Source organism: Oreochromis aureus, linkage group 12 (assembly GCF_013358895.1).
Source record: "Oreochromis aureus strain Israel breed Guangdong linkage group 12, ZZ_aureus, whole genome shotgun sequence".
Lineage (NCBI taxonomy): Eukaryota > Metazoa > Chordata > Actinopteri > Cichliformes > Cichlidae > Oreochromis > Oreochromis aureus.
The window spans coordinates 33,429,344-33,455,983 of NC_052953.1; the positions used below are offsets into that span (position 1 = coordinate 33,429,344).

General features: G+C 39.4%; 2 protein-coding genes across 5 annotated transcripts in view; both read right to left on the minus strand.

The window, feature by feature from the left end:
- The window catches only part of loxl2b (lysyl oxidase-like 2b), a 47,723-nt gene extending 36,149 nt beyond the window's left edge, over positions 1 to 11,574 (minus strand). The window contains exons 1-3 of the mRNA XM_031740863.2: positions 11,435 to 11,574; positions 9,245 to 9,604; positions 8,779 to 8,954 (exon numbers count right to left, since the gene is read on the minus strand). Coding sequence (XP_031596723.1) covers positions 8,779 to 8,954; positions 9,245 to 9,593 — 525 coding nt within the window. The 5' untranslated portion in view covers positions 9,594 to 9,604; positions 11,435 to 11,574. The remainder of the gene's footprint in view (positions 1 to 8,778; positions 8,955 to 9,244; positions 9,605 to 11,434) is intronic.
- Positions 11,575 to 17,639: 6,065 nt separating this feature from the next.
- LOC116321107 (cytochrome b ascorbate-dependent protein 3) lies at positions 17,640 to 21,960 on the minus strand. 4 transcript variants are annotated; one of them, XM_031740874.2, is made up of 7 exons: positions 21,825 to 21,960; positions 20,841 to 20,964; positions 20,205 to 20,409; positions 18,491 to 18,699; positions 18,225 to 18,379; positions 17,971 to 18,136; positions 17,640 to 17,869 (listed from the first exon to the last, which is right to left on the minus strand). In XM_031740874.2, the coding sequence occupies exons 2-7, from the start codon at positions 20,955 to 20,957 to the stop codon at positions 17,843 to 17,845; spliced, it is 879 nt and encodes a 292-aa protein (XP_031596734.1). In that variant the 5' UTR covers positions 20,958 to 20,964; positions 21,825 to 21,960; the 3' UTR covers positions 17,640 to 17,842. The 4 variants fall into 4 exon arrangements, with proteins under 4 accessions (XP_031596734.1, XP_039477225.1, XP_031596735.1 ...); XM_039621291.1 differs by lacking the exon at positions 21,825 to 21,960 and adding an exon at positions 21,731 to 21,749; XM_031740875.2 differs by lacking the exon at positions 21,825 to 21,960 and adding an exon at positions 21,244 to 21,712.
- Positions 21,961 to 26,640: the final 4,680 nt, after the last annotated feature.

The window sequence follows — 26,640 nt, forward strand, 5'->3', positions numbered from 1 at the left end:
CATTTGTGCTCTTTTGTGTGCACAGAATACTTCCTGCAAAAAGAGAGTTATTCCTTCTTAATGTTGCAAGGTGCTTCCTCATACAGGATGGTCTGATTTTTAGGTTTTATCCTAATAATGTAAGGTCTTTACCTTCACAGTATAAGGTGAAGTGACTGTTGTTGTGAACTGAGGCTATATGGCTATATCCATACTCAGGATGACAAGATGCAACAATATTGTTGGGACTCATATAAATGAGCTTGGAACTGCTACGTACATAATGAGGAAATCACGTAAATATGTAAGGTTTTGAAAGTTCTTGATGAAGACAAATAAATAGAATTAATGTCACCACAACATAATTTCACATTTCTGTGAAAGATTTTGGAAAACTTTGAGACAATATTTCCAGCTGTAGAAGGTCACTTCGTAAGTAGTTTCATAATTTTCTGGTTTTTTGTGTTGTGTCAAGAACACACAAACATAAAAAAAAAAAAAAAAAAACCTGTAAACTCATCCAGTTCATTACCCTGCTATAAAATAGATGCAGAGGACTGCCAATCTAAGTGCTTTCTATCCAACAATCACACTCCAAGTAAAGCATTAAAGCAATTTGGGATTCAGTATCTAGCCCAAGGATACTTTGGCACGCAGACTGAAGCAGCCAGGGTTCGAACCACCAACCCTCCAATTAGTAGATGGCATGCTCCACAGCCACTCTCAACATAGAGACAATAAAGCCACTGCAATGCTCAAGTAACACAGCTGGAAACTGATAAGAATATGTGTATATCTAAATATCTAACAGAGTCTGCCTTCTAGTCCGACAGCAAATGTTTTTTCCTGATGTGACACATTTTGCACATTATGATAGAGAGGAAGAAAAAGAGCAGTGTTAAAACAGGCAGACTAAATCTGCAGCGCATTAAATGTGAGAAATCTGTTCTGCATATGACGAGGAAAACTTTAAAACAGAGAGCAATCAAACACATGCCTTCCATTGCCATCAACAAGTGCCTACATCAGCTTTGTACTGTCTGAACACACAAAAAGACATAGATGTCCTTACACGTGAAATCACTTGGGGTTTTTTTATGAAAGCAAACTCCCCTGCACGTGAGAGGCCCTGTTTACACCGGTCTCGGAGAGAGCGGCTAATTTATAACTCTGAAGAGGCTAAACATCCTCCTGAGATGCTCTGTGAGAATGTGATGCCTCAGGGCGAAAACCTTTACGTCACTGCAGAAACATCTACCAGCTGTGTGAGCAAAATAATGAAACGGTTCAAATAATTTTGAGGCTGTGACACAAAGGGCAGCCACGAATTAATCCATAGCACAAACATGCCGAAGGGGTAACAAGGAAGCAATTTATGGTGCTGAACCACGACATGGATGGAGGTTTACAGGGAAGGAAAGTGGGAGATTTGACCTCAAGGGCTCAGAGGAGGAAAAAATGACTAAACAGAGGAAAATGGGAGCTCAGAACTCTGCTTGTGGTGATTTCATGGGTGCTTGTAATCTTCTTAGTAGAAAGACAGCAGCAGAGAAAGAGAGTGAGAGGGCTAAAACTGGTGTAAAAGAAAAAATAGAAATACAGAAAAGGGCTTTGGTTGTATTAATCTCCAAATTCTGAATTCATCCCTGCTTGTTCTAGCATGATAGCCGGAGAAGATATGTCAGAACGACAGAGACTATCTGAGCAAGGCAGCATTTGCCTTAGAGGCATCTTATCATCAAAATCTGTTTCCACAGTCTTCACAGAAAGCTCCACTATATATGAACTGTACTCAGAATTCACCATTAATGCCTCACTGTCAAAAGGTGTTTGCAAGATTACAGATTATATAAAGTTATATCCACATAGCTAACTCTTAAATGTTTGGTGCTTGTGGGTAAAAAAAAACTGAAAAGTGGAGAAAGTCACAATACACAGTGGTGTGGTGATCAGCACTGTTGTGCACACAGCATGAAAGTCCTGGGTTTGACTCTAGTACCTTCTAGATTTGAAATTCCAGAAAGTCCTGGGCTCTCTCTGGGTACTCTTTCCTCCCGCAGTCCTCCCAAAGACATGCAGTTAGTGGGGTTAAGTAAACTGGTGATTCTATCTGTAAATGTGAGTGCGAATGCTTGTCAATCGACTGCAGACTGCAATAGACTACTGCTCCATAAAAGGCAGATGGGATTGGCTCCAACCCCGGGACAACCTTGAATTCAATAAGCAGAAGGGAATCTTTCACTTATCGGATTTAGATGTATGGATTCTATTTTATTTATTGACATCTCAAGTCAGGAATCATAGGTCAGAAAATAAAAAAAAAATCATTTTTAACCTTTTCTATGTTACCTATAGTAATGATATTAAACTTCTATAAAAAGGGGTATAGTAAAGGTCTATTTATGTCCCTACATGGACAGAAGTAAATATGTCCCCTAGAACTAACTATACTTGTATCTGCACAAGAAGTCCACTTAGTTGTCCATCCATCAGTTCTCTTCTACTTATCTTTATCAGCGTCACGGGGGAGGGGCTTATAGTCCCAGGTATCATAAGACGTGAGGAGAGGTACAGCATGGACAGTTTAGAATCCAACACAGAGATACAGACAACCATTCACACTCACATTCACACCTATGGTTAATTTAGAGTCACCAGTTAACCTACAGCTGCTACCTGAATTTCTTTGGACTTTGGCAGTAAGCCAGAGTACCAGGAGAGAACTCACACAAACATGGGAATAACATTTAAACTCATATAGAAAGGCCCCAACTTTCTTGCTGTGAGACAACAGTGCTAAACACCACGCACTTTGCTGCCCTTAGTTATCTGTGAAGAAATTACATTTCAGTGCACCAAGTCTATGCCACACAAGACAGGCAGGAACGCAGGCATCTACACACACTCTGATGATGAACGTCACATAAATTTCAACCATTTTCCGTATAGAATTATGAATCAGGGAAACTTTAATCTATTCCAAAGGTCTACAGTCCAAAGAAGGGAGAAATTAGGGTTAGAAGATATCCTCAGAGGCAAAATATACAGTCCTGTGAAAAACCTTGTGAAACCTTGAAGAAACACCTTCAGCAGCAATAACTGGAAGTAATCATTCTCTCTACAATCTTATCAATCTCTCACGTCATTGTGGAGGAATTTTGGCCCACTCTATTTCACAACATTGTTCCTGTTTATTGAGGTTTGTGGGCATTCATTTATGCACAAGTCCCACAACACCATTTCCATCAGGTTGAAATGTAGCCATTGGGCCAATGTAGCACCTTGATTCTTTGCTTTTTCAACCACTTTGTAATAGATTTGCTTGTGTGTTTGGGATCATTTTCCTGTTGTATGAATCAATCTTGGGCAGCTTTAGCTGTTACATAGAGGACCTTGTATTTGCCTCTTAAATATTTTGATATACAGAGGACACACTGTGGAACACTTTATTATATGTTAGGTCCTGTCTTCTTATATCCTGTATGTTACCTAAATGTTGTGCATCTGCACTTTATTGTTGTCTATGTCTACGCATGGGACAGTGTGAAACGTAATTTCAAATCCTTTGTATGGCAAGTACATCTGAAGAAATTGACAAATAAAACTGACTTTGACTTTGACTTCATGGTCGACTCTATGACTGCCAGGTGATCAGTGAATGCAGCTGTAGAAGAAGCCACCACCATGCTTGACAGCTGGCATGAAGTATTTGTGTTGATATGTTATGTTTCCCCACACGTACTGCTATGCATTGTGGTCAAACTTCCAACTTTGCTCTTCAGCAACTTTGCTCTCGAAGTCTTCTTGTTTGCTCAGAGTACCCTTCCAAGCAAACCATACTTGTTCAGTGTTTTTTTCTAGTCATACTTACATTACCTTCAACATTTAACATGCTGACTGGGGACTGTAGAGTCTGAGATGTAGCTCTAGAGTTGTTTGCAATTTGTCTCATCATTGTACACGCTGACCTTGGGGTGACTTTGCTGGGACACCCACTTCTGGGAAGATTATGGCATGCTACACACCAGAAAACTGCTAAAACTGCTTCTTTTATAGAGGTGCTCACACTTGTTAATGATCAATTCATCAAATGTATTTGATTAGCAGGACCTGGCTGTTACTTAGAATATTAATCCCTGTGGAAGCAGTAAAGGTGTGCTTGGTTTTTCACAGGATGGCAGAGATTCCTCTGAAAACGTTTTCAGATGACGGTAGTATGAAACAAAAATGCATCAAGCACCAGCCGTTGCTTACAAACCTTGATGCTGATATGAAAAAATAGACGAAGATTTTATATGGATTTTTAATTTTATAATTGATTTAATATTTTAATGAGAAATGGTGCTCATTTGTGTGTTCTGTCATAAAGTTCCCTTCAAAATCATCATTATAATTTGTTGTCTGTCCTGTTTCAATAGCTAGCAATGATTTGCTAGCACATTTATACCATAATTGACTAACATGACAACCGTGAATCCTATTTCTGAGTGCCTCCTGCCCCTTTGTGCAGCAGATCACTTGACACTTCTCCATAAAATCAAAAAACTTGAAAAGAATATTCCTGTTTCAGTGGCTGATCTTCTCATTTTTTACCTGCTGTTTTCGATCCCTCTCTGAATGCTGACATGAAAAAAATAGGCTGACAAATCTGACTGCATCACTGTTATTCTAACTTGAATAAATGAAGCAGCCCTCAATGGTCAACGCCAAGAATCACATTTCATAAACCCTGGAACTCACTGATGTTGAAACTGGTTTTAAATGGAATGAAATGCATTCGCAGGTCAGGCCTCAAAAAGCCTCTGCAGTCACATCTGCATAAACTGAAGTGCAGCAGGCTTCCTCAAAGCCAGAGAGGAATACATAAACACGAGACAGATGCCACTGTAAATATTTCTGGAGATGCAGACTGAGCACAGGCTGTGCCTCTGTGTTGTTTACTGTCCAGCTGTCTGAAACACAATGCTAAATATATGTTTGCTGTAATCCATCTATACCTCAGAGAACAAATTTGTGGAATGAGATGCGTATTTTCCGCTAGTCTTAAAAAAGTCACAATGAAAACAACACTTTTTTTATGAGAAGATAAAAAAGAAAGAAAAAAAAACAGACGCACACGCAACAACCTGCGCAGGGATTGCAAAGTTCACCAAAATGTGCATGCAAGGATTCACATTTCACCTCCACGTTAGCTTAATGGCATGTGGTAACTTTTACAGAAAGGCAGGCAGAGTCTATGGCCCTCCCACAGCTCCATTAAATAAAAAATAAACAAACAAAAATTAAGTAAAATTAAATTAAATGTAAATAAAGTTTCCTTTAGTTTTAAATAACACAAAATGGACCAAATTAAAATGTCCCGCCCTGTCACCCTTATATCGATTGAGGATGTTTCAGTTTAAACTGGTTTTAAACACTTTATATTCTGTTTAATCTACAATAAAGTATCATATTCTATAAAATTATGGGTTTCTAGTGGCTGAGGACCACACCAGCTTTTAATCTGCTCCAGAAGTCCTATATCTTTATTTAAAATGGTTAATAAACATATTTTTAAGCCTGTATTAGCTAAACAGCTCCTTAAACTTTGTACATTGGTCAACCGTATTGATTAACTAAGACGTTAATCTGAAAGTGTTAGTGGAGCCTGTACTTAGTCAAATTATCTGTTTTATTAAAAAAAAGACATGGCAGGGTTCCATCATTAAAGCTTTCATTGCTAGCATGCTAAACAAGTTATTAAAAGTTATTAAAAGCAAGAGGAAGTACTCTTATAGTGTTAAATGAGACAGCTTGTTTACTTTCTAAATAAAGCTAGCTCTGTTTTCATACTAGGTGCAGCTCATAACTGATATCAGTAGAGTAAAAGTGGGGCCAGCAGCAGCTTGTCTAGCACGCTAGTCTCCCATCAAAGATCAGAGGTTTATCTACAATGTGCATCCCCAAAAGACCGATTGCTCTGCTTGACAAGCTTCAGACATTGTTAATGGGAAATGGACACACCCATGACAGTGTCTACCCCATATGGATTTCATTATAAAGCTAAATTAATTCTGCTTCCAGAGACAATAGGCAACTGCAGCCACAAGATAGCAGTGATGTAAAGGATGGATGCAAGCAGGAAAGCTTTATGAGAGAGCTCTGTTTGAGATAAAACAAGAAAGAACGCTTTACTTTAGTATGTTTTAATTGATATCTATTTTTAGATTTCACTAGACAAGTACTGCTTGCTTTGCTTGCCCTGACGGAATGCCACTGACTTAGCTTGCTATCTTGGTATACACGGCTAGAGACATTGCAATAAACTTACTATCACTTGAAAAGGCAGCTGTGCTCCTACATCCACCCCACATCACAAATATCCCCAGCGACATGCCGTCATAGCTGCCATTCAACACCAGAATGCCCCTACACTGGTGAGTCACCAGATAATAAAGCTGGGCCCTGGCTGTGTGGCAGAGTGGGGCTCCCAGCTGGCTGTGTTTTACAAGCTGAGGCCCATGTTAGTGAGTGGAAAAGCTGAGTCTGATTTTTTTTTTTTTAATGTGACTTGAGACGTCTAGAGCTCTACAGCTGGGCTCTCTGAACAATCAAAACCTTGACATTTAGTCTTGTAAACTTAAGGCAGTCATTTAGATGGATCTGCTCCTGTAATGCAACTTTACAAATTAAAGTGTTTTTACAGTGAGCACTGTCACATATGTGATTAAAAAAGCATTTTCTGCCTCTAGAGGGAGCTATGTAAAGTCTGATAAAAGTTCTCAAGCAACTGCACTTAAGTCAGAATCTGATGGAGCAGAATCTGAAAAAACATGAAGTTATTTGAGGTCTGAAAAAAATTTGTTGTGGAGTTGGGATCAAGTAAGCTTAGCAGATCTCTGAAGCCTGACGAAAAGTGAATATTCTTCTGCTAAAGCTTTGTTGCTTTTTTTTTCAGTGGTCGTTCACAGTATTGAAAGCTCGTTCCACAAATACCACTAGATAAAAGAGACTTTTTGGCCCATATTAACATGATACTATCACACAGTTGCAGATTTAACGGCAACACATCTGTGAATCTTGAGTTCTACCAAATCCCAAAGCTGCTCTACTGGATTGATATTTGGTGTCTGTGGCCATTTGAGAAAAGTGAACCCATTGTCATTTTCAAGAAGCATGCTTGAGAGGATTTGAGCTTCACGACATGGTGCATTATCATGGTGGAAGTAGCCTTCAGGAGAGGGTACACTGTAGTCATAAAGGAATGGACGTGGTCACCAACAATACTCAGGTAGGCTGTGGTGTTTAAATGATGCTTTGTTGGTACTAAGGAGTCCAAAGTGTGCCAAGAAAATATCACCATCACAGCAGCCTGAACCACTGACACAAGGCAGGATGGATCCATGCCTTCATATTGTTTATGACAGATTCTGACCCTACCATCTGAGTTTCCCAGCAAAAATCTAAATATTAGCCTCAGTTTCCTGTTCTTAGCTGTTATGAGCAGCAGCCAGTGTGATTTTCTGTTGCTATAGCACATGTGCATTCAGAGATGCTCTTCTGCATACCACGGTTGTAATGACTAGTTATTGGAGTCACTGTTGACTTCTTATCAGTTTGAAGCAGTCAGGCCATTATCGTCTAACCTGACATTAACAAGGCATTTTCACTGCCATTCACTGGATATTTTCTCCAGATATTTTGGGACTCTCTGGTTGTGTGGAAAAATCCTAGTAGATCAGCAGCTTCTGGAATACAAAGTCCATTAAAATCACCTTTTTCCTTACTTTTCTGCTCAGTTTGAACTTCAGAAGTTTGCCCTGACTATATCTACATGCCTAAATACATTGAGTTGCTGCCATGTGATTGGCCTATTAGATATCAGCATTAACAACGACTTAACAGGTGTATCTAATAATGTAATAATGGGGCTGGTGAGTGTAATTTGCCAAAAAACATTGCCACACCTCTGTTTGACACAACAACAGTCATAGTAACTTTAACAAGAAGGAGGGAGCACATATGACAAGCTCACAGACTCAGAAAGTATTTTTTATCAACACCACTAAATCCTTCTATTTGTTTTTGGAAAGAAACAAGGAAAACTCGACTGAGCAGGCCAGTAAGACAGAAGCAGAGTTAGTTCTGGTTTGCAGTTTGCTCATAACATTGGAATGCACTGTTATGAGGCCTGCACGGTGAGCAGAAAGATAACATTCTGCTTGTGGAGGCAATTAGCTCTGAGCCCATTAGCAGACCCAAAAGCAATGCTCAGCTGGGCTTTTAAAGGTTCCAGTCAAACTGCTATGAAAGTTTTAAGTCTGACACCTGACAAATACCAGTGAAACTTCCTGACTTTCGCCAACGTGCTTTCACTGCAAGCTATTCAGAAAGGACTATTAATAGGACAGATAGTGGTTGAGAGCTGCTGGCGTTTAGTCCACAGGAGCTGTTTCCAACCAAAACTCAGATATATTTATTTTTTAGAGGTGAGTTTGACGTACAGCAGCTCCACATGTTATACCGCTAATGCTATTCTATTATGGGAGAGCTTTATTAATTGGTAAAGCTGTGATATTCTGAAAGAAATAACACAGGGATCTCAGGTTGAGGTTGACCTACTTGTTTGGACAAGAACAAATGTTGGATCCAGTATTTTTTGTACACTTTAAAAAGGCTTCTAAGGCTTAAATGGTGTTCATCACAAGATAACAACAAACACAGCAGATCCCAGCTAACAAACATCTTTTGAGAAGGCACTGAGAACCAATGCAATGAAATACAAAAGTTGGATAGAACTGTTGGACCTTGTAAGTTTACCTCCACATGGTTGGGCAGAGTGTTGAGAAATTTAAATCCCGGGATCCTCTTGTCGCTGCACACCACTCCTACATCTTCGCTGTGTTTGCAGTCTGAAATGCCGATCCCGTTGGACTGACACTGTGCCAAAGTCTTTTCTTTGCCAGTACAGTGGACATTGTCGAACCAGATGGGTCCTAACGAGACAAAATAGATATGAATCCTTGCTTCTGTGGGAAGGACTTTTATTTTCAAATAACAAATTTTTTTTTAAAAATTTGTTAACCAGTATTTAATTACTATAGTAGTACATAACTGCAAAAATAACGGTTATATCAATAACATGTTCACTCAGACATGCCAACTATATTGTGAATATATGTTAAATATGTTTCCACACTGATGAGAAGAAACATCCTGCAGTACCTTGAGGCGACTGCTGTTGTGATTTGGCGCTATATAAATAAAATTGAATTGAATTGAATACCTTCTCCTTTCCCATATTTAGAAGATGGCAACCATGAGACAGCTTCCACGTAGCCCAGCTCCCTGCACACCACCTGGGCAGCATGGATGTTGAAATCATCATCACAGACAGTGCCCCACTGGTTGTTGTAGAAAACCTCTACTCGGCCCTCATTGTGTTTCCTCTTTTGCCCTGCAAGTCGGAGCTGAATCCTGGGTGTGTCTGGATCCAGCTGCGGGGCCGTGTACTCTTCCTGTTCTGGGTATGGGTAGCCTGGGGGGTAGCCGAGGTGCTCATACTGTGCAACTGACAGCCTTAATAGCACCAACAGAACAGCAGTGCGAGCATATAGGTTCTGGATGACCCGCATTTTGGTTGGAGCTAATGAAAAACCAAAAAGAAAAAAAAAATTGCAATGATATTTGTAGTCCCTTTACAGTCTGAAAACCACAAAGGTCCACAGAAAAACCTTTTGTGAAGCAACCAACAAACAACGATGCGGCATTGTATTATGGGGATTAGGGAATACTATGGACTAAATGTCAGGCTGTTAATCACAGACCTGCCTCTTCAAACAGCCTCCCTTTATGCATTTAATTGAAAACCTAAACCCACACTTCAATATTTTTATGCTGAAAGTAGATTAAATAACTGTGTGACATTAAAGGGGTCTCTCATTATGACAACCCCAGAAAGAATAATCACAAAACTTCTCTTCAGTACCGTGAAGCCTTTAAACAGGTTTCCACTCTTGTTTCTGTTAAGAGATTTACTGTTTGGTTATACTCTCATAGATTTCATCAGGCCCGTAAGCAGAAGTCAAATATTTAGTTCACGAGGTGGTGGAGACTAAAGACAGAGCTAAAAGGTGCGCAAATACTGGACTTATCTCAAAATACAATCTAGAGTTGGTTCAGCTCTGTTAGCACTTTAAGAAAAGGAAAAAAGGAAAAGGAAAAAAAGTGCATGTCTGCACATTATATGGTCATGATACTGTATGTTGACTTAATGACATCTATATTAAAACGTTAAAAAAAAGTGACCAAAACTGACTTCTTTTATTTCTATCTGACTTATTGGACTTATATTGAGTAAAACATTTCTCGTGATCGCCCACTAGTTTTCTGTGAGTGAAGAAAAGCTGGCCTCCAGGGAAAATCCTGTCCTTTTGTTGGAAAAAACATCTGTTAGAAAACATATGATCCATCCACTGTGCAGACCTTCAACTCTCCTCATTGTAACGTGGCAGCAGTTACACAAGCTAGAATCAACACACATCACACATGAACAGATGGAATGAAGCCCACAGACTTGGCGTCTGCTTACAATGTGTGAGTCTAAACCGCTGTGATGACAAAAAAAATCGTGGTCAGCGTGCACGGACACGGTGAAGTTCAGGTAAGGTGAGACACATAAGAACACAGCAGGCTTCCCCCCCCCAGCTGATCATTTGCCCACTTCTTCTTCTATTTCAGCCTCCAGAAACAAACCTTTGCTGTTTATTTCTGTGTGAAGCTGCAGGCACTCTGCAGCTTCTAATCAAACGGACCAATAGATCAGAAATTTTCTGGCTCGCTTTTGTTAAAACAAAATGTCAAGAACTTCAGTGAAGTGGACACCCTGATATCTGAAACCTTTCTTTTATCCTCTTGTGCAGATAGGTGTATGAGTCTAGTCTGCTGTTAGAGGAGAACTGTGCATTGGCTACAAAGGTCAAAATGTCAGTTTATAAGAATGTCAGCCAGTCTTCTCATGCTCTTTGCTAAACCTCTGAGGAGCGCTTCCCTGCAAGTAGACACTCTGGAACTCAGCAGTGGATTTTTAGCATGAATTTTTCTTCAGAGTAACATGTTAGACACATCTGTTCACTGCAAGTTTAGATGCATCTTCATAATTTAACCTGATGGACTTTTTTCGTGCCAGAAACGCCAGAAAATAATCTTGTAAAGTTTTTAGAGGCTGTGGTGACAACTTGAATTCCGGAAAACTAACTCACTTTTGTACCTATATTACATAAATTTCCAATGTGATGCTCAAAGTCACACAATAATAATGGCTTCAGTAATAATATTTCAGTACTTTGAGACCTCGAAAACGATTCTTAATTCGCTGAATTTAAGCGTAAGCAAAGCTTTCGAGGCAAGCTTCCTGTCTCAATAACAATGGCTAGTTACATTCTTGAAGTGAGCTGCAAGCTCTGGCTGAACTTACTTTTCTTCTCTCCGTTGAAGACCGTCCCTCCTGAAGTTGCACTAACGGGCAGCAGCACGGTGCGCAAAAACCAAGCCTGAAGTCAGCTGTTTTTCTTCTTCTGCCGCTGGTGCTGCAGCTCTCTAACTTTCACTCCCTCCAATGCAAAAATGAGCCGGCCTCAATAGCGGTACCGCCCACTGACGCCCACCTTTACCATGAGATCAGCAAAGATGGCCCGGGACGTGAAAAACTGCACATCCGACCCGCACTCACAGAGAGCTCACAGTGGATGAGAGCGTGTGGAAAACTGTTTTCAATTATGGTGGAGAGAGGGGAAAGCATGAAAGAAAGCATAAAGTGGCTGCACAGCTCAGTGTACAGTGCAGAGAGGTCTGATCCCAACCAGGGTGTCTGTGTGGGGGGGTAGGCGTTGCTTGTATGAGACAACACATCACAATAACTGAAATTTAAATATAAAAAAACAGCTTACATGTTTGACATCAATCAAGCGAAGGACAAATCTACTGTATTTTATTTGAATCATATTTTTCCAGCCTACTTCTCATTGCTCCTGGGATGTTTTATAATAAGTTGGGATGCTGGATGTCTGATTTCAATTAGCTACAAGCCACAATCACCAGACTGAAACAAAAATACATATTATACCAGTTACTCTGGGAGAACTGGAGAGGACCATAGAAGGCCTTTAACCCAGTAGCAGGACCAGAATTTGTTTCTACATGCAAAAAGGAAGAGGATAAGCACTGCCAGAGCCCTAAAAATGACCTCTACAGGCTGGGCAACGGCACCCTAACTGCCATTAGATATCTTGGTGAAATCCTTGGTCCCACTGTCAGACCCTGTGATGGTGTAGTCCTCATGTGGCGAGAGCATGCAAGATTTCCTGGAGGATGAATGAACTGATACCACTGACCGTCACCCACACTCAATGACCTAATCCAGTAGAAAGCCTCTGTAAGGTGTCAGGCATGCACACAAACAGACTACTGAGTAGCATTTTGAGTTCCTACAATGAAATTTTGGTAAAATGGACTATCCCGCACCATCATTTTCTAATTTTCTTTGAATTTAGCCCTCTGTGGATTGATCATTTTAAATCTAATCAAACAATGTTTGTTCCATTCCTAACACATTACCCAGTCTATATTAGCACTGTTTCAGCAGATTATTTCCCTTTATGTGCCGTAAATAAAGAAAATATGAAAATTTACATTTTTTAAGTAACAAAAAACAGAACTCTTTCACTTGTTTTTCTAAGAAGCAACGATGGATAATATAATACTTTCTCTGTGATCTGTTTTGTTTTTCAATTAAATTATGGAAAACATTACAAAGTATCAATTGTGTCATTTGTATCAGTAGATCACGTTTTGTCTGTAGCCACTGTTTCAAAGAGGATCACATGTCTGTTTGTCCAAATATGTCAGCAAAGGCAACACATTCATTTTCATGTACTTTACTCACACGAATATACTTTGTCACATGTAGAACACAAAAAATAAGTTAAAAGAAGTTATGCTATGTTTCTTCATTTTTGTCACACAGTGGGCTTGCAAGTAGACCACAGATTAGAGCTTGTGTGCTACAGCCAACCAATCACACTGTACTGTGCTCCTCTGCCTGGTACGCCCTCTTGCTCTGTTCTGCGGAGCATAACATTAGTAGACCTGAAAGCGTTGGTCCTAAAGAAGAACCTGATCACCGTCTGTTTCCAGGATTCTTTTCACACAACATAAACCAGAGTGCTCATTAGTGACTCTGCAGTGCTGCTTTGACAGCAAACAGAGGAAAAAAACCTCTATGTGAAATGTCCTGAAGTCTCTTCACTCATAAGACTTCTTTCAGATGAAAGACAAGGGACTCTTTGCTTTGCCTTACTCGTGTGACATGTCTAGCACTTGCCATGCCTTTGATAATGCAGGTTTCCAGCCATTTGTAGCTTTCAGTGTGAGATGTGTCATTTGATGATCATGTGTTCCACTGCTTTCACTCTCAGCTGCTGATGCATTAGTGTAGACTGGCACATCAGGCAGTAACTGATCCTGATCAGTGTGACATGAACTTCATTTCCTCTTCTTTCATTTTTGTGTTTGTGAGTTGTCATGGAGCTCGTGATAATCCTTGCCTGTCACAAATTTTGTCAAGGTGAACATATGATATTCGACGACCAACCATTCATTTTTGCTCTCCGTCGGGGACGTGAGTCTGAGACCTTGATATCACGCAGCATTTATGCAATCTATATGAGTCCAAGGGTAACATCCTGGCCTTTCTATTGATTCAACGATTGTTAGGGATGGGCAAGCAGAGCACACAACCTTTCTTTTTAATTGCAGCTTCTACATTTTATGGCCACTAGAGCAGTTAAGTGATACTTTTTTTGCAGTTGTTATGATTCTATTGCTAGAACTGTCTTCATCAACTCAGTTTTAACCAAACTGAAATTGAGCTGAAATTTTTCATTTACGTTGTATCAAACATGAAAATAGGAGAGTCCTCCCCACAGCCACCAAACAGGGGGTTCTCTGATTACATCACACAGAAAACAGGCAACCAGATTTAGACTGCACGAACCAGAGGGCAGGGTCTCATTTCTGAATTCATGCTGTGAACATCTTTGCTCCCAGCATGACTCTAATAACCTAGGCTCCAAATTTACTGTTTGCTAGGTATAGAAAATTTAATAAGTGGAGACAGATTCTTGAAGATTAGGCAGTCTATCAAGGTAACAAATCATCTTGGTGTCGTTGATAAGGGGGAAAAGGATGAAGCCCTCTGGAAAAGTGAGTACTGTTGTAAACAGAATGCAACCATGCTACCTCAGGCTGCCGAGAGCATGGGAGTCCCTTCAACGGCCTGTCTGGGAGTTGAGAAACCAAATCCCACATCTTGAGAGCATTAGATTACACAATACTTCTTATCCATAATGGACTTTGGTGTCATTTTGCCCCTGCTCAGGCTTCTCTGGCCTGTCACCTTCCTGCTGTCTGGCCCTTCTCCACCTAGTAACAGCGTTAAGTGTGACTTGCTAATGTCATGGGGGGCGTGACCTAATGATCCAGGTTTAGGCAAGTGTTAGGTGTGTAGAATGGAGATTTTTTTTTAAACCTAAAAAGTTATTTGTTAAAATGTTTTCAACTTGTCACATACAATGCTAGGTCAGGACACACAGGCATTACATTTCTAGCCCTTTAGCATTGTTTTTAACATGCAGGGTAGACTTCAGTAAATGTCAATGTCTGAAATTTTACCATGAGACTGTGGGTAAACATGCTGGTCTCTGTGGCTGGATGCAAAATCAAAGTATCAAACAAATGGTGGAGACTGTGACAAAATGAAGACATTTGCCTTGTAACGTGACATCGTGGAAGGGCGTGAGAGTCCAGCTGTTCTCTTCTGGTTGCTAATCTTATGATTGTGCCACCTCACCTAAATCCTTCTGTTATAGTTTGTGATTCTTCATTCTTCTCCCTCCAACAAAATGATATTTTGGAGCTGTAACCTGCAAGTTTGAACATTATATTAAAGGGTTACCCAGTGTGGTTAAGTGAAACAAGAAGGGGTCATTGTCAAAGGAATACGTGGCAAGCTGAGAGCAGGAATGTGTTGGGAAAATGCACTGTAGACTCAAGTTTTTAGCTTTCTGGTTTTGTGCATGCATGTGAGCAGACATGGCTGCATGCAGGTAAATATTAGCCTGGCCCCATATGTAGGCTAACAACATGTGAGCAAAAACCCCAAATAGCACTGACAGGTGTGGGTAGTTTCAATTTAAATAAAACTGCTTGCTCGCTATTACATTCTGAAATGTAACCCATGTTTATAATGACAGTAAGCAGCACATGAAGAGCAACAGCTGGCATTTAATTGCAACTAGTATTTACAATAGTATTTAGCTGTAAATTCAACTGTAAGTGCAGTTAAACAGCTTGCCTTTATTTATTTATTTATTTTTATTTTAGAGATTAACTGAAGAAGACAGCACAGTGGAAAACACTCTTTGGGATCTACCTGGACTGATGTTACAGTGGTACTGAGCTTCTCATGTAACAGTTGGTCAAAATAAACAAATAAATAAAAATAAAAAAGTAAGTAATTTATCAGCAATGTTGGGTGATATTCGAAAAATTGTAGAACCACCCAAGCTGTAAGATTGTGGCCATGAACTATAAATCCATCACAGAAGTGCCTAAAACAAGCCTGTTTTTGAATATCCACCTTAATATGGCTCCAAAATCATGTCTCCACAGGCTCCATGTTATAACACCCAACTTTACAGTAGAAGTAAACATATATTCAGCTTAAAATAATAATACAGTTCATGTATTTCATGTATAAATGTAACTTAACCATTTAAATTATTTTAAAGCTTAAAGCTATACATGATGGGATATAGCCATGGGTGTCAAAATTAGACTTTTAAGATTAGATTTGATCTATTTGGAACTCTTGTGGAGACAAATGGTGTACTTTATTAGTTTAACTCTCACCACACTATGTTATGTATGCAGTCAAAGCAACTTCCTTTGGATTTCTCTCTACTTCTGTATTTTATACCTTTGATGAGCAAAGAAGAAGTGGGAAAGCAAACTCTGGCCCTCGTTTGTGTTTACGCTCTGTTAACTTGTATGTTGGCTTTGGACCACATTATATTGTACTCTATAATTTATGGGAACAATAGCATACAGAGAGTCTGAAAAAGGATATAAGCTCTATCTCTGTTTTAGTGTTTGCATGGAAGTAAACACACACGATAAACCTTGCGGAACCTTAATGTTAAAACAAAAGTGTGAACTAAATCAAAAACAGTTTCTGTAGAAACCACAGGGTAAGAGAGACAGACAGATTGTTTACCTTCATTATAGTTTTGGGGAAGACTGTAGCAGTTTCCATGGTTTCTACTGAAATCCATTAAGCAGATGGCCCCAAATCTGAAGGGAGGCATTTTGTCAGATCCATTCATGTGGACTTTAAATCATTTAGATATTTCTCTGCAGCTGTTTGTTCCACATATATAAGATAGAACCATGAGGGATGAAAACATGAGCTTCAAAATTGCTGAGAGGTTTTGCACCTCACAGCACAAATGAAAATCTAACCCGGAACAAAAGCATGTTGCTACCATTGGCATGTGAGACAATAAAACACATTTAAATGGGTGATTTTGTTCTTGATGTTAGTAAAGCACTATTGAGGGAAGTTTCACTTCCAATCTCCAGGTATTCATCAGCAAACAAAAATTTTCTCTGGTATCTTTTCCCTACAAAACATACACAACTATCACAAAAACATGAAAAAGCCATAAAGCAACTGGAAAATCTCACATAGGGTATGCCCAACCCTCATGTGGCTACATTAGCATGACAGTAGTTGCAGCACATCTGCAAGCTCCTTTGCAGCACAGCCACATCCAGACATCCTTTTATGGCTCAGCTGATACTCCTCAATGCAAGCATGGGCACTGAACAACATATTGTGGGCTATTTCAACTGGTAAACCTCGTAAAGGGAATACTATTAAAGCTGCCGTGCACCTGACAGCCACTTTGCAACCCATCTTATCAGTGTCTTATCCATTGTCAGTAACCTCTTCCCACTTCTTGCTTTGCTTTTATGCCAACGGAAGGGCATGGAGGTCCTAGAACATGGAGCTATAAGAAACTCATCTTCATTTGATTACAGTGGAGCAGACCAGTGAAGTGTAATTTTATGATGATTGATCTGGTTGCTGTCACTAAAATTATTGCTAGAGGACCCATGGAGATCATCAAGGTTGTTATCAACATCGTCCAGGAACTATGAATATCTGTGATATTTCATGTAAATCCATTCAATAGTTGTAGAAACATTTTGGTCTGAATCAAGGTGACTCAAAAAAAAACATGACCTCCAGATTCATAGAACAAACTATCAATTCATTTAAAAAAAAAATACATTTTAGTGCTAATATTGTTTTGCATAACCTTGATGCTTCACACGTGTATAGTAGGTATATAGTACATTAATTACAACCAACTTAATATTAAATAAAACAGGTCAATGATGGATTCAGGATCCCCATCAGTGCACAACAGCAACTGAATCCAGTCACCAGTTACACATTACCAAAGCCTTCAATACCCTGAACTAGTGACCGCTTTACTACAGAATGGAAAAGCAGTGGTGAACCACAGAAGCAGTGTAAAAGAGGAAGGTGTCACAGCTTTGATGACAAATGCTTTTTATTCTTTGGGCAGAAAGGCAATCTTAAATATAATTTCAAATAAATATTTACAACTAAAAACCAACAGATAGTGCTCACACACTACAGGCAGCTGCTTCAACATTCAGAACAGAGATTTTTTGGCCACTTGTGACAGCTGAACTGATTTTGCAGTAATTCAGAGAGCAGCTCTGAAGTTCCCCTTCATTCATTTTCTTCTTGAAGCAAAGGCTGTGAAATGAAGCAGATATAGATTTTTTTTATGAGAATGCTTTATTAAATTCAATTCTCTTATCTCCGCCACTACGTGTCAACCACACTGATATTCTCACCGTGTAGGCCATATCCTCAGGCCTGGAGTCTGGTCTCTGCCATTCTCGGGTGGACAGAATCTTGAGGACAACCAGGCCAAATGCTACGATCAAAACCCCTAATGAATTTCCCAACAAAGCCTCAGGTGGAAGGGCAGAGTATGGCTGAGTCATATTGATTCCTTTCCTGCGGAAAGACATTTAAAAGGGAAAAAAATTAAATTTTTTTTCCCTAATAGAATTAATCAAAGGAAACGAAGAAAATTTGCACTCACAGAACAAAGAAGAGTTTCTCGTTGATGCCAGAGATGCAGGCAGCGATGCTGAGCGTCAGTATGCTGCCTCCCAACCACACATGCATGGGTTTCAGGCGTTTACGTAAAGATATGGGGGAGCAGGGAAGGAGGAAACCTGCCATACCCGCCACCCACTGCATCCACACAGACAGATAAATCACAGGCACAGCAGGAAACAAATTATTGTACAAATGTATGGTATTTGCCTAAAAACTTAAAACAACTCAGAATGTCAAGTTGGGTACCTGCATTGCGAAAAGAGCTGTTGCTGCGATTCCGATCCAGCTGTGTATGGAGTAGAGGTTGGGTGTATTTTGGGCGTTGTGAAAGTCAAACACAGCACACAGCCCCACGATCGACAGCACCAGGGCGAGGAGCATCAGTGCCGCATGAAGGAGCTTCCACGGGAGTTTATTCTGACCCCAGGTCAGAGGGATGCGGTACAACACAGCTCCTGCAGTGAAGAGGCAAAACGACTGAAGATGGTCTGCTTAATTAAATGTGATGGCCACATTAAATCATGCTGTTGTTTAATAACAGCTAGTGCACCAGATGCATCAACACAGGGGAGTGCTGGGTGTCATATTCTGTCTTGGCTCAAAACTCGGGTTCCTTATACCAAATCTTTAAAGACATGGTCACAAAATGAGAAAAAAAAAAAAAAAAACCCACTTAAGGCTGCCTCCAAAAGTGACTCAATCCCCACAGGCTCCAGTTGACTCCAGTAGAAATTCTCTGATGTGGACAGTGAAATTCTACATTATTATTGCTCTATCACCAACTAGCAGGTGTGCCTGTGTGATTCACCTGTACATGCTGTGGATATAGCAACCAAGCTTAGCTGCATTAAGTGATAGTTAAGCACGCCACATGTCATGAGTGCATCTTACGCTCACGAGGTGAAAGTGATGCCAACCACGCTACCACGGCTCTTAACCGAGGATTCATAACTATTGTTTTTGTCACTTCTGCTTTCCCTACACTGTTAAACCTCTTTTTCAATTTTATCGTCACAACTTTGATTTGATGACCTTCTTGCCAGGTTCCCGTAAGTCAATTAGTCTCTCTGATTTTCGTTCTTTTCGTTTAAAAAAAAAAGGCAGGAACCTGCCAGAGGAGGTTTGGAACTAAGCAGAGCTTTTACGGCTCTCAGAACTTGACAGACCTGTTCTGTAACAATTTTCTGTTTTTTGTTAAACAGACACATGATAAATGAAACAGCTATAAGATAAATGACCACAGACTACAACAGGAAAAACGAGTAAAGTCCTTATACTTGAAATGGCTGTCTGTGCTTAAATACCACAGGCTCCATAGTGTACTGGTTTACACATTTGCCTAACATGTCACAGAAGAGATTAAAATCCTTGGTAGGGTTGCATCAGGAAGGACATTCAGTGTGAAATTAGTGCCAAATAAAACGTGCTGTGGCAACACCTTGTGAATAAAGAAAAAAAATACAAAAAAACAAAGTGCACACGGAATTTACTCCGTTTTGGAACCAACCTCAAGGTACCCACAAAAGAAGTGAAATTCAAGGAACTTCCACAGTGGCTTCATTATTTCAGTGCTGTTTGGGAAATTCCCATTTATAATGGGAGTGAAGGGTTTTTTTGATAATGTTAATATAATGACTTTTTTTCAGGTTATCAAAAGAAAAAATATTGAAATTGCTTCTTATTATAATATAGTGTATTACATCCAAGTAACAAATGACAAAAAAAAGTACTACTGTTTACTGCAGCAGTGTAATGTCCGGTACCATGGAGCTGTGGCCAAACAGTCACTGCAGACGTTACCTCATGTTGCACACTACTGAAATCATGCTTAAAATTATACACTACATCTATACCAAGCCTAGGATGTGCAATTACACTGATACAGCCTGACTGCTTGGAGGAGGAAGAGAAGTGAGAAACAGAAATGAAACTCATGAGCTTTATTTGGAAGGCCACCCACCGTTGCCATACAGCACCACCAGACCCGTCACCATCAGGACGGGGTGCCAGTTGAACTGAAGCGACGAGCCATCCCAGGCAAAGCCGCCGCGCCACTTGCTGTTCCACAGGCACACGCACACCACGCAGGCCACACCCAGGACAAAGCACAGCAGGTAGAATCCATAGAAAATCACGATGGGTCTCATCCTGGAGAGATCTGCAGGCTAAATTAGCAAAAAGAACTCAATGAGAAGACGAACGACGGAAGGGCAGAGAACTGTTTCTACATTCAGTTACTGCCCAGTAAGCTCTAATTTGGTTATTTGAAGACATAAATTTGTCTTTTTGATCTTCTTTTGAGCTTTGATCTTGACTTTTTGATCTTTCTTGATTATTTAAAGACCAAAAAGACAATATTAAACCTGGGCTACTTGAGTAATCACCATTTACACAACTGCTAAACCACTTCAGAATCACAAAGCTCTAAGTTGGCTGCCTGATAGTCTTCAAAAACACGCTTCAGTGCGGCATGCCTTACCTCATCCACAGCTGCAGTGACACTGACAACACTTCCTACTATGCAGCCCTGAACATCATGTAAGAGTTATTTCACTGTCTCATGACTTCCCCCTGTCAATCTCTGAATGTCACTCACTTCGCGTTTCTGCGGTTCAGCCGAAGTCTCACTTCCACGTGCAGCTGTGTTGAGGGAACAGAGGGGGAGGCGGTCAGAGGTGGAGCAGCTGGGAGATGAAGGGCCGCACTGCTGCATCTGCCACCTGTTTGAAAGAGGCGGTTAGAGACAGATCAGGTAAAGACGAGTGTGACATGCACAAAAAAGTCAGTGTCCTGTCACAAAGAAAGAAGAAAATTGTGAATTTATGGAGTAAAGGTAAATTTTTTTTGAAGGTGTCAAGTGTCATAAAATGCCAGTGGAGACAGGTAGCTGTTTTCTGGGGACAAAAGGATAGTCAGGTGACGAATTAAAGGGAAAAAACCCCCAACAACATAAAGCAGTATCGAAGGACCTTAGGGTTGGGGTTGATTCTACAACTTACTGCAAGTCTTAATTTTCTTCAGGCACTCAGCGACCCCTCCTGCCCTGTGCGTGGGAGCCCTGCTATATGCTCAGGTACAAATGTTTCACCATAGGAGCAGCTCTGTATTAATTTGAGGTGGAAGCTAACAAAGGCCACCGGAAGCCTTCAATGTAAAGTTCAAAGGCCTAAATTTTACTTTCAATTTTTCAAATTTCAGTTCCTAAATCGTACAACCTCTTGATAAATAAATTCCTGCTTGTCCGCCAACACGTTTTTGTGTATCCCGAATTAACGAGTATCTTTAGCAGATTCGTCAAAAGGCGTATTTATGCTACAGCAGGTCTTGTTCGTCCTCTTTTAGCGAGGCGACGTTAAATAAGCATATTTTCCAAATGAAGTCTTGTGTAAGAAGTTACGTATCCCCATTAGCATGCGCAGAGAGTTCGAAACTTGACGCGTTGAAGAAACATTTACTTGTGTACCTCGGTTACCAAATATCTCGTACCTAAGAAGACAATTCGGACGTAGGAGATTACGTCACCAGTAAACGCAACGTTTATTACAGGTGAATAGCCTTCACTTTAGGAAGAGATACTTACCTGACCCATTTCCGTATTTCTAGCGCATGGCCTTGTGGGAAATGTGGTTTCTTGGCTACCACCCCGTCACTGCTGTCCTGTTCACAATCAGCAAGCCATTACACAAAAATAATTCTGACTGCGAAGTATTACTTTGACCTTCTTCTTTTCTTCTTCTTCTCGGACATAATATTTACAAAAATGTTTATTGATCTTGGTGAAATAACTCGCATAGTTAGATCAATCACACCCATGAGATAAAAAACAAAAACAAAATGTAAACACACACACACACACACACACACACACACACACACACGGACACATTAGTAAAACAATGAAATCAAAGACTAAAAGGACTATGGGAAAAATACTACAATAACAAATAGCCAATGACTTGGTCTGTGGTTGTATAAAGTTCTGGCTGATGGAGTTGTCACTTGCCTTGCAGGATTTGTGAAAATGTGACGGAAAAAAAAATGGTCCCTGTTGAAGGAGGAGGTCAGCAGCTGCTTCAGAGATCTGCTGCCTGCCAGCTCCACCTGGAGGCAATGTTAGTCAGTATTTTATTTGCTCTCCTATGGAACCGTCTCTTCTACCTGAGAGGCCTTCTGTGACAGAGGTAGAATGTATAAAAAGATAATTTGGTAACATAAGTAACTATGCATGTAAAACAAATTCCCATGTAATAATTACACACTGTCTGTAGATAGATGTAACTTCCATCTGACAGTCTGAAAATTCTTTTCAAAAGTTAAGTACAGAATTGCCTTAAACCTGTATTTCTGCTAATGGACAGAAGGGGGCGATATGCCTGGTTACAAAAGAATCTGGTAGCAAAGCGGTCTATGGGAAAAAGTCACAAACACTGCTTCAAAAAACACTTCTCTGATAAGTTTTTGGTCCCAGTTGTTAGTTCTTTTCCCGTTTTGTACATTGATTCCAGTGCATTGTACTGGAATCAAAAAGGAGGACAAGCAGGATATGATTGTAAACTTGTAACTGACAACTCATTACCCTATGACAGTACAATATGTCTCAGGTTCTCAGTTATAATTACCCTTTGCCTAGTTTCAAAACACCAAGACAGTGACTGCATGAGATTTGATGCTCAGCTTGAAATTTAACAGGTGATGTCACAGTGGCTATATTCATCTTTATATACAGTCTATGGTAATAATGTATTTTAGTTTTCATTATTCAACAGTTGTTTTTCTTTGTTGGTTTGCTCAAAGCTTTGACAGGATTTCTCTTTTTATTTTCTTATCATAAGGCTGCCAGTTCACTCAGTTCTTGTACTGTCACTACTTTAACAGAACACCATGTGACCAATTTGCAGATACTTTCCTGCATAACTTTAGACATCATTAATCACCATAGTCAAAGGTACCAAGTATTTATACTGGGGTATATTTCCTGTTGTCTGTGGAACATCTGCTTACTTCAAAACACTTCACAAAGACAAAATAATGCACACACACAGACACAGATACACACACAGACACAGACACACACACACACACACACACACACACACATACACACACACACACACACACACACACACACACACACCAACCATACGTCCTCCCAGGTCTGTTTTGCCTGTGCTTTTCTTTCACATTTGTGATGCAGCAGATGGTATGAGCTTCAGGGCAAAAAAGATGACGACATACTCTCCATTTAAAAAAACTAGCTTGCTGCAAATTAAGCAAAGCAAAGGAGTGTGCGAAAAACAAATGTGTTGCTTCTGTCAAAAGCAGTTTGGTTTATGCCTCAAACACATGACTGGGTTGAATCCTGCACCATTTCTCTGATGTACTCCTAGCTGCAGTTCTCCATTTGTATTTGGTGAGGGGTTCATGATCATCAGTGATAGGTCAGTTGTTTTAAAGCCTAGTGTATTTCCCAAGAACAGGGCTTGCCTTAAAATATCAAAGTGTCTTACATCCACTGACAAACTCCTTCAGGTCTTCTCCCAGGTCCCCCTCTAGGTGATTGGTATATCGGGCAGTTGGCTGGGTGGTGGGAAACTGCAGGATTTTTTATCCAGACATCTGAGTTAATGTTACATTGTTACATTGTTACATTTCAAAAAAATGATCAAAATACGGTCATAAAACCATTAACTGGATTTCTAATTACAATATTTTCAATTTTGATTATGTTATGATATGTTTATCTTTACTTAAAAATCTTGTTTATATAACAAACTACATGCTGAATGACTGTCTTCGCAAACAAGAGCAGGTTCACACAATTTTTGTTATCTGTGAATGAATGACGTCAGCTGCGAGAAGGCAGTAAATGTAATGTAGGGTCATTACCTTACAAAATAAAACAACTGTTGTTGTGATTTGGTGATAAAAATAAAATTGAATTGAATTGAAATGTAATTTTATATACCAATAAAAGTGACAAAATAATTTGTGAATAAGAATAGCTCTGTTTCTATTATTATTAGTTTTCTTTAATGTTACCATTTTTGGTCAATAATTTTACAGAACTACTCAAATATACCATCTGTAAATTTACACTAATTTTGGCTGTCAGTGCTAACATTTTATCAGCTTACAAGTAGATATCACATTTTTAGATAAGAATTTACTGCAAAATGAGAATTTGTAATTCATGACTCGTTTTTTACTGTATCATAATCTATTTTTACACAATATTTTTTAGACATTTTTTTGGAGAAAAAATGAAATTTTCTGTTAAAAAGCCCAATTTTAGTTTCATTTTTCACTAGACATTTTTTAAATGTTATTTCATATATTTAAAAGTAACAGGAAAATTCTGTTTAATGTTATGGAAAAATCAGCTAAATTACTATTTTGTTTTTAACTTTCAAATAAGCGCCAACATACAGTCAAATGCGTAAAAGTGTTACACTTCCACTCAAACGGAACATTAGCAGTGAAAGTATAAGGATAGACTGTTTGTTTGGTCCCAGACTGGGACTGATATTTTTAGCATTTCACTTCATCTGTGTGGCTCTCTCTTTTTTATTCTGTCCTTGTCGCCATCTTTTTTATTTGACCATCCATCTTGCAGGCAGCTTGTCTAACATTATGTGTACAGGAGCAGGTAAATGTTGTGTGCCCAAGAGCGAGAGAACCAGAGAGAGAGAGAGTGGTGGGGATGAGACATGGGTGTACACATGAGTCTTTGAGGGAGTTGGACAGTTTGGTGAAAGGACACAGTCTATGACCTAGGCTTTAGTGAAAGAGTCACTCCTATTATGTGGATTCTGAGAGGAATATCAACTCACTACAATATTGCTCAGGTCATGTTAAATTTCCTGAATTCTTAATGAATTTTCTAAAACATTTTTCCATAAAAATGTTTTAGAAAGATGACAACTCGGTCATCTTGTGGTACAGGTAGGGAGCAGGGTTGCTAAACACACCTACCTGCAGACATTTGAGAAAGCACGCACAGTGAGGGAGTGACTCACTGCTGCAGGTGTAGAAGTCCTACTGTCACGTTGCATAGGCCAGTAATGGACAGTGTTCACATATGACTCAAACTGTGTGTTCATAAATGTTTTATTCATTTTATTTATAATTATGATGCCAAAACTGAACAATACACTCAGTCTGTTTGGTGATGCTTTAATTAGAGCTCCAATGTTTATTTATTACAGGCTATTACTAAATGAAAAAGTAAATTGTGGTTGAAAATGACAGACAAATTACAGTTCATTACTGTGAAGGGACATAATGTAAACCTTTTGTAATAGTTTGGTATTTTTGTTGGGTTTATGCTTCAAGATATTTGATTTGGTATTTATCTTTTGATTTAGCTTTTTATATATTTGGTTCTTCTCTGTCTGTAACTGCCGTTAGTGTCATGTGTAATGAATCAGTCAAGCTTCCAGTCGAGCTTTCTCGTCCTTCTTGTGGTTTTCTTGAGTATTTTTTGTGTCTCCTTGTGTTTGAAATGATTTCCTCTTGTATAGTGTTTTACTTGTTTTTTTAGACCTTGCCTTTTTGCTGGACCCTTTGTTGCATTCTTTATTCTCCTGACTGATTAATTGAGCATGACTATTGCCTGTTTTAGGTTAAAGATTAAGGTTTAAGTCTCTCCGTCTGGGGCATACTGTGAATCAAGTTCAATACAGTCGGGCTTTTTTCTGCTTCTTTGACTTTACAGAACCTAAAACCCCAGCTGGAGATGACGGGTATCACAGCAGGGGTTATAAACTTTCTTTGTTAAATTGTGCTTGCTGTTTCAGGTTCTGGGTACTGATAAAAAGGGGCATTTCATGGGTCATATGTCTCTTTTTCTACACCCCATGAAGGTCACTCAATCCAGCCAGAAACACTATCAGATGAAGAAAAAAATTCTGATTAAAAATCTTTTAAAAGTATATAAAAAAAGATGACAGTAAAATGCAACATTGAGATTATTGCTTGACAAAATCATTAATCTTGTCATTTAGTGCACAGAGCAGTAAAATACACATTTTAATTCAGTTCAATTAATTGGTTGGAGTGTGTGCTCTCAGTACTGCTGTGTATTTCTAAGGCAATGGCTGCAAGTTTTGGAACTTTAAACTGAACACATGTAAAGATTAAAGATTACCATCCTGTCACTGTTACTGTTACAGGGATTCTAGATGTGTGTCCTATGTTCTAGTAACAGCATGTTTCACCAGTGCAAAGGAGACTAAGCTGCAGATTTGAATCAACAATAAAACATTTATACATTTTCTGAAACATTCACGTGACAACACGATGCATAGTTTGTGCTTCATTCAGTCGTATTAGTAAGGTACGGCGTATAAACTAAACATCTAAAATGTATACTCCTAGGAGAGAATCTATAGCATAGC